Here is an 8,473-nt window from a genome sequence, read left to right as displayed (position 1 = left end):
GTTCCGTCTTACGTAAACTGTACAATAATTGAAATGCCAACAATAAAGTATATAGTTACGCGCATAAAGTTTAGCACGTGTATTACATTTAAAAAATTATTTGTTCCTTATTAACTACCAGGCCAGCAGTTTAACAGAAAGTGAAACACTTTAGTAAACACGTACAAGAATATTGTTTTGACGCTTCCAAAACGATAAAATGTAAGAATAGTTTTGAAATGTCCAAAGAAGGTTATAACACCGAAAAGAAAGAGGGTGAAAGTAAAGTGGTTTTAGAACGTTTACAGTCATATTTAAAAGATAAAAGAAGTAGTGAATCATCTGAAACTAGTGTAATTTATAATAAGCCGAGCTCATGTATAGTTTATGAGCCAAATCCCGTAGTTCCAAGCGTTGAAGAAACTGGAAATAGTAACGTACTTCGGGAAGTATTAAATCATAAAAAATCAGAGTTGCTAAGGCAGCCTGAGGTAATTGCATTTCTGAAAACTTTATCAACAGATTTAAAGAAGTAATTCACGATGGCAGTGGCTGCTCGAAAAAGCGCCGAGTTTCTTATGCGTAAAACTTTAGATAGACAGGCTGCGCTTACTCGTATGAAAGTTAGTTTTAAAAAGAAACAAATAAATCAAGTAATAGTTGACTATGTACATGAGGGAAAATATGGACCTTACAATGAGTTAATAAATATCCTCAAAGATAAGCAAATATCTGATGGAAATTTCTTAGTGTTGTTTGAAGATTGTTTGTCATGTACAGTTTATTTTGAAAAAGATTGGAAGATGTTCATTGATCTACTATGTGATATTCAATGGGTAAACAGAGACCCCGAACTAGTTAAAGTGTATAGTAAATTTATAGTTAGTTTAGTAACTGCGCACACTTACCATTGTCCAAAAGTTATGACAACATTAGTCAATTTATTTAAAGGTAAAGTACATCTTTTGTAGCATTTCTATAATTTTTTAAATTAAATTTTTTATATTCCCTGATTACTTACAAATCTTTTTTCTATAATATTTCAGTTTTAATACTGAATGTATATTAGTCATAGTTATACATTTATTACTCAATTATTGTGCCTATATGGTGCAAAATTTTCTCTATCTTTTATTTATCTTCATTTATGTTGACATTTATCTGAACCAAAATTGTCATATATTTTAGATAAGTATAGTATTATGATATGGTAAACTTCAATAAATAAATAACTATGAAACAATATCTAATTGAAATATTGTAAATTACAGTTGAAGGTGAGAATTGGGATGAGTATCCACCTGAAGAGTTGAATAAACAATGGGCTAATATACATTCACTGATAGCACAAATAGTTGCTTTTATGCCTATGTAAGTATTTTTTGTATACTTTACTTCACTTTGATACATACTTATAGTTATTTTTATATTTCACAAAGTTTTCATAAAGCTTTATAAAGTTTAAAAGTATTTTGCCTTAACATTTTTCAAATCCTTTGGTTCTAAATAGTTTTATCAAGGATTGGTATTAAAAAATATTTTAATCGGAACCCAATAGAAAGACGAAGAACCCAAATTCATCCCAAAAAAAATTATTAGTATAAGAAACTCAGTGTAATACTTTTATTTTGAAGGACATAATTACAGTAACTCATTATTTTATCTTACTGTCTAACATGAATATTGTTTTTAGGACAAGCAATATTTTGATGGAAACAGTAATGGATAATTTCCCATACTACAAAGCTGGTTGCTACGTTAACAGGGCCTATGTACACAATTTAATATGGATAAGTAGATACATACCTTCGCTGAAGGAACAAATTATGTCAGCTATAATACACAGGTGAGATTTCCTAAATCTATTGTTGTAGATCACAAAAGTATTAAGCAGTTACTCGTAGGAATAAATAATTTTTGGACTGTCAGAAAAGCTAAGTAGATAACGGTCATGACATACCTTGGAAATTCTGGTTTAATTCTAGGCAAAACAATAATTGTTAGTAGGCATGGAATGGTGGCTTATTAATTAGTATATTTGATGGCTTAGTTAAAAAGACTTAATTTATAAATTAATTGAAGACTGACCATTGCCATTTGGGGTGCTATGGAACAATTGTACCTTGTGATTGAATGTTTCTTTTAGTCTGTCTCTTTGTACTTTGCTATAAAAATATTGGGCAACACATGTATTTGTTTAAAAAGGTAAAAAATTTAGATCATTTATTTTACATTGATGGTCATATTTCAGAATGATAGAAATGGATGTAAATGTAGTAGACCAAAGGACCAAGCAAGAAACAATTTTTAATATGGAGTTAGAAAAAGATGAGACTAGTGTTACGCTGGACTACTGTATGTTGGAAATGCTAAAGTGGCTAGAAGATGAAAGAGAACCTGTATTATTAATACTGTGTAATGTGTTTGAAAGGATTGTGCTTCCTACTTATGGCATTCGGTGAGTTACATTTTATTTAATATTATATTGATCCACAACTATATATCAGGATATATGTTGTATAACTCACAATCCTTCACCATGTTACCATTGTTCTTATTATAGAATAGTCAAAATATTTAATGTATAGTACAGAGAAAGTAGTTTTTAGACAGTTTTGTTAGTCAGTGTTCTCAACTTATATTTATTATTTCTGAATTAAATGTATTGTAATTGTAAAGAGAATTAAATGTACTAAATAAAAAATATCCGTTCTTAGCTCTCTCACAAGAAGTACAGTGTATTAGTTGATCTAGGATTGCAGTATATTGTTAAAAATAATAAAAACACTTTCTTTACATAATAATATCACAAAACATAGACTATGGATGTAAATGGAGTAATCGCTAAGAGAACATTCATGAAAAGAATGAAAACGTGAAAAGATAAATACTTGAGTAATAGTTTGAATAATATTACAGATATGTCCAATTCCTGCTACTATACACTATATCAATAAATCAACAGTGTGCTGATAGGATATTTAATAACTTGTGGACAATAACAGCTGGTCTCCATGGATTAGGGCCTGGTGCCCTAACCACACGTAAGACAGCTGCCAGTCACTTAGCAGGTCTTCTTGCACGATGTGTGAGAGTTCCTAATAGTAGACTAATACATTATTTAAAGACTATGGCAGATTGGTGTCACGGGTGAGTAATAATTATTAGCCAAATTATCAGTTTCTAAATAATATCTCTTATAAGCATGTTAAAACAATATTCTTTGAAATATGATCCCAGATGAGACATCCTAATTTTAATATCAAGTTGTTAAATCTTTGTTAATGTGGACATAAACAAATAACAACCTGCAACATAGAAATGAATAAAATATATTTTTGAAAATTTAAAATTTAGCTAATTCTCAGAAATAATACAAGACAACCACATTTTAAATTAAATATTCAAGTATTAATATAACCTAAAAATATATTTTACAGCCATTTATGATACACAAAATTTAGATATGGTTTTGATAAGTTCTGAAAGAATAAGCATTTATTTAGGCAACATAATCAAATAAAACAAAGTAATGGCATCAAAGATCATGCATTATAATTTCAGTTACATAACAGCAACGCAAGAGACCTCCGCTCACGACAACACTAAAGTACATGGTGCCTTCCATGCAGTCTGCCACGCGATATTCTATCTTGTTGCCTTCAAGAACCATCATCTATTTATGAATAAAGAATGTAAGTGTTATTACTTAGCTAATTTAAATTTCCCTGGAAAACCAGTAAAACTCAGCTTTGTGGCCATCTAATTTTTTTTTTAAACTACATGCCAGTATATTATATTGTAAGAAGTACCTTGTTTTATTTTTATATGGTATTAAATGTCTACTTATATTTTAAGGGTAATAAGTCTGTATCCAAAATTACTTCCAGATGTTATTTTAATATCTGGTGAAAGATCTAAGTTAGTTTTTTGAGATTTGAATTTTGCTTCAGATTTTCACTAACAGATATTGAATATTTAATTCAATATCTGTTAGTGTAATATATGTTAGTAAATAAAATTTTAGTGAAATATTTGAATATTGGATAATAGAAATTGTGTACTAAATATTTACTTAAGATAAAATAGTTGTCATTTACAGTGAGTCTTTTTCAAAGTACAAACTTATAAGCTAAAAATCATTAAAAGTATTCCAAATCGTCGAAAATTTTCATATTATTTCTGATGATTTCAGGTTTAAATTTCGTGGAGTCCCTGAACCTTCCTCGTCTAGTGACCTGTCCTTTAAACCCTCTGCGGACATGTCCTCCTCAAGTGACCCAGGCCTTCGCATCTGTCACCAGATCTCACCAGGTGGTCTACTGCCAGTCTATCATTGAGAAGAATCTTCGGTTCTCCTTACATAATACTGTGCAATATGATGAGTGGTTCCCGTATGATCCATACACTTTACCAATGTAAGTATAAAGTTCCAAAATAAGTTAATTTTTCATAGAATTCAAAATCTTTAACATAATCTTAACTGTATTCTGTCTTGATTTTGAAACAATCAATAAAACATTGATTGTTTTAAATCCCAATTATAAAAATTCAAAATTATTAAATTAAATGTTTCTGTACTCCAGATCAGGTAAAAAGATATGGCCGCTATGTGTGAAGTATAAGGACTGGTTGATAAAAGGTGACGACGAAACCCAGTACAAGAGTTTAAAACGAAAATTTGACGGCGAAGATGACGATTTCCTCCAAATATCTCCCAGCCCGCGACAAAGACTGCCTAGCTCATTATCTAATTGTATATCACCAGGGTTCAAAAGCAGTGATACTATGATGATGATGTAAATATTTTTTAACCAGAGCTCTATGCTAAGCCCGTAAAAATATTCTTAGTATAAGTAAACTTTCTACATGTATTATCAGACTTAGGGCCCTTGAAAGAAATGTACCAATTCTTGAAAGATCTTCAATGCAATGATCTCCTAGTGAGTGTGTTGAAGATGCTTTCTGGCATTGTGGGTGTTCTTGGGCGGCAGTATGACTACATTATATCTCCTACCTGCCTTTTGCCTTTAAATACGTGGAAGAACTAACACAAGTTTTCAATGTATAAGGGACAAGTGGCTTAAATAATGCTATTAGTTAACTATCTCATTCATTTGTGTTAATAGATTTCTTCAGAGAACTCCCTTTAAACTTATATCATTTATAGGATGTTCGAAGTGAATTTAATTAATTTTAATAATAAAAAAATATAATAAACAATATTAAAAGAGATATTTTAATAAAACCCATGAGGTCCTAAAGTATGCAATCTTAATAAGCATTAATTTTACTGTCGAAACCCACCCATATTTAAACTTCTCTTTAAATAGGAGATTTTGTATTGCTATTAAATTAAGAATTGTATGTGCATTTACAAACATACTCTGTAATGCATAGTATTTAAAAAAAAACTACCTGCAATGTTTGTAGGTTTAATAAAAGTACATATTTTACATTATTCTTTATTTTAAAACACACACTAATTCTTATGATGTCATACAAATAAAAATACCACTGGTAACTGCTAAATATTAAAACTTATTTGAGATTGCAATATCTAATGAACACATGATCTTATATTTAATATCCATAAACAATATACAGTAGAGGTATTATTATTACTTTCTACAATTTATTTTAATCAGACAGAAGCTTAATATTAAAACCTATTATAAGCTGCAGATATATTTTGTTTTGTTTGTGCCTTCAATACCTACGCTAATACCTAAAATATATACCATCATATTTGAGTCATTTATCTCATAATGTACACTTAAACCTAAAAAATTCAACTATTACAAAAATCTATAATTTCACATTTTTAAAGCTATGAGAGGAAGTGGGAAAACAAATTCATTTATAATGGTCTAGAACTCAATCAAATACAAAAATTGAAAATTAATTTTAAAAAATGTTGTAATACAATTATTATTATAGAATGTACCTTGCAAGCATTAGAGTATTGTTAATGTTTCAGCTAAGTATTTCGACTGCAGTTTAAAATACCACCTCCCCAACTATTAAGGTGAAATACTGATATAGTTTTAAGAATGCTAATTATCTTAAGCAAAATTTTTAATACTACATATTTATCTTTTCCTATGATAAGGATGTCGCCTTTTGAATGAGCTGTTGGTTTTATTTGATTGTTGCTGTTTAAGCTGATATTGAGTTATGACTGGAGCTTCATTAGCAGCCAACTTATTAATAACAAAATCATCTCCAGCTTTCATATTTTCTAACAATTTAAGTTTAGCCTCAATAGTCTGGATTGCGGTTTTCTTGCTTAGTTTTAGCTCTGGTTTTCCAGCTGTCAGTGCAGGTATACCTAATTCTGGTTTTGGTTTCTCTTGATCCTCCTTATAAAGACAAAAGTTTAAAAGAAATACTTAATCCTCAATTGTATGTATTACAAAAGACCACAGATATACATACCAATCTTCAATAAACATTTACATATGTCCATATATTTACTACTATATATAATATTTTTATTAAAAAATAAATAAATGGGGCTACAACCTTTTTAGGTCTGGGCCTCAGATTTCTGTATCTGTTTCATGATCATTTGTAAATCAAATAGGCAAGTAGGTGATGTGCCTGTGCCTGACACACTCTGTCTTAACTTTTTTGGGTCTAAAGCAAGCTGGTTTCCTCACAATATTTTCCTTCAATATTCAAGCTTATGTTAAATGTGGACATAGAAAGAAAATCCACTGGTGCACAGCCGGGGATCGAACCTACGACCTGAGATGAGAGTCGCACTCTGAAGCGACTAGACCAAAGCTGCTTCATCATGTTCATTTTTAATAACATGGGTAAATGTAGCCTGTTATTGTATATTTATGTAGCTTTCACTGAGATAGATGTAAATAATAGTACCACTTCATTTACATAACAATAATAACAATGGATATAAATAGGCCTTACTGTAAAAAGCAATTTCTTTCAGACAACCAAACCTACTCAATCATATTGTATCTTGTACCTTACAATCAAAAGCATTGACCAATTAGTGATGTAAATGAAACAGGACATATCAGGTATATATGTGATTTACTAGAAAATAAATAAATATGACAAAATAGGAAAAACTTTATAAAAAATTTACTTACTGAAGCATTTTTAGCAAACTTGACACAAATTCGTTTGTTTCCCAAAAGCTGACCGTTTAAGGAGCTCATTGCCTTTATAGCATCCTGCCTTAACTTATATGTCACAAAGGCAAACCCTCTTGGCTGACCAGCATTCGGCCCACTCCGTTGGAATAACATATCCAACTTCTCAATATTACCATACACACGGACCATTTTCAGTAGTTGATACCGGTAATAAAAAGTGAGAATAGTTAAATAAACTTGAATTTTTGTATTATGTTTTAAACAAGTGCTAAGCAATGAGAATTAAAGAATCAAAACTAAATAATTTACATTATCTAACAAAGTAAGGAAAAAATAACAGGAAAGTAAAAATTTCAAAGTAACAACTATTTACCAATCATAAAACTTACTCAAAAGTATAAACAATTTAGTTTTAATGCAGTTTCCTGAAATAGGTATCAAATTTTTAATAATACTATCAAGTAGACAGGTAGAAACATACTCATTAACTCTAGTATCCAAATTTCCAATCCAAAGTCTCTTCTCACAGACATCAGTCTGCTGCACCGGTTCCAGACTTAGTGGTATCTAAAAAGTATTTCATTTTTACTTATAAGGTAATTGTTTTTACGAATACATTGTGTAGTAAAGACATTCAACAAATTGCAACTTGTCCTATCATTATTGAAATTCAAAATTCCTACTTATATACAGGAATAAGGGAAAATGTTCGTTCCAGTGGCTTAATAAACATCGCTAAATCTACGAACTTATTTATAGTATTTCCTGTTATTTATACAATTAAATGTTTACCGTTGCACTATCCATCTTTTGGCACGGCGTAACGCCTGTGCCTATTATTCTCCGCTTGCAAATTGTCTAGAAAAAGAATTGAACACGAACAGCCCTTCACAAAAGTATTCTTAACTTTTCAAAACTGATCATTACATTTACAACACATTCGGTTGTATACTTTTAGAAATCAACAAAACAGTACGACTATGAAGTATAAACATTACAATCAATACGCGATACTACGAACGTAATTTAATCTTTTTTGTAATAAATTAAGATATATATATTACTTAATTGTAAATTTAGTCAATCGTCTAGATACTAAAATCTATGGTCCCTCCTAATGTTGACACTTGAAACTCAAATGAAAGTTGTCATTTGTCTTATGGAATCTAAAGATAAAAGCACAGATGTACAATTTATTTCAAGTTTATCACGAATGTACAGCACATAAGATTTTCGAAACATACAAAAAAAGTCAAGTATGATTAAATAACAAAACCTAAGAACTAGCTACTAACTACGGTAAAATAAACAAAGGAATATCAAGCAGATTTCTTTTAATACAAGAATTGTATTTAATTAGGTGTATTAAT

At 29.9% G+C, this 8,473-nt stretch overlaps 2 protein-coding genes across 2 annotated transcripts; one reads left to right on the top strand and one right to left on the bottom strand.

The window, feature by feature from the left end:
• The first annotated feature begins 23 nt into the window (after nt 1–23).
• On the top strand, nt 24–5,204 carry LOC123720027 (RNA polymerase I-specific transcription initiation factor RRN3). The gene is made up of 8 exons (XM_045676446.1): nt 24–930; nt 1,251–1,350; nt 1,673–1,825; nt 2,231–2,437; nt 2,899–3,129; nt 3,544–3,674; nt 4,175–4,397; nt 4,566–5,204. Exons 1-8 carry the CDS (start codon nt 522–524, stop codon nt 4,780–4,782), a joined length of 1,671 nt encoding a protein of 556 aa, XP_045532402.1. The 5' UTR covers nt 24–521; the 3' UTR covers nt 4,783–5,204.
• Nucleotides 5,205–5,417: 213 nt separating this feature from the next.
• LOC123720028 (probable RNA-binding protein 18) lies at nt 5,418–8,216 on the bottom strand. The gene is made up of 4 exons (XM_045676447.1): nt 7,896–8,216; nt 7,581–7,670; nt 7,098–7,304; nt 5,418–6,341 (listed from the first exon to the last, which is right to left on the bottom strand). The coding sequence occupies exons 1-4, from the start codon at nt 7,908–7,910 to the stop codon at nt 6,072–6,074; spliced, it is 582 nt and encodes a 193-aa protein (XP_045532403.1). The 5' UTR covers nt 7,911–8,216; the 3' UTR covers nt 5,418–6,071.
• Nucleotides 8,217–8,473: the final 257 nt, after the last annotated feature.

The sequence above is a fragment of the Pieris brassicae genome, chromosome 2 (genome assembly GCF_905147105.1).
Source record: "Pieris brassicae chromosome 2, ilPieBrab1.1, whole genome shotgun sequence".
Classification (NCBI taxonomy): Eukaryota; Metazoa; Arthropoda; class Insecta; order Lepidoptera; family Pieridae; genus Pieris; species Pieris brassicae.
This window is presented reverse-complemented; position numbering and strand designations above follow the sequence as displayed.

Coding starts and splice junctions, on each gene's coding strand:
- LOC123720027 (XM_045676446.1), top strand. CDS start 522: ATGGCAGTGGCTGCTCGAAAAAGCGCCGAGTTTCTTATGCGTAAAACT. Junction 1,351..1,672: donor ATAGTTGCTTTTATGCCTAT/GTAAGTATTTTT, acceptor TATTGTTTTTAG/GACAAGCAATATTTTGATGG. Junction 4,398..4,565: donor GATCCATACACTTTACCAAT/GTAAGTATAAAG, acceptor TCTGTACTCCAG/ATCAGGTAAAAAGATATGGC.
- LOC123720028 (XM_045676447.1), bottom strand. Junction 7,305..7,580: donor ATACTAGAGTTAATGAGTAT/GTTTCTACCTGT, acceptor TATTACCGGTAT/CAACTACTGAAAATGGTCCG. Junction 6,342..7,097: donor AGTTTGCTAAAAATGCTTCA/GTAAGTAAATTT, acceptor TGTCTTTATAAG/GAGGATCAAGAGAAACCAAA.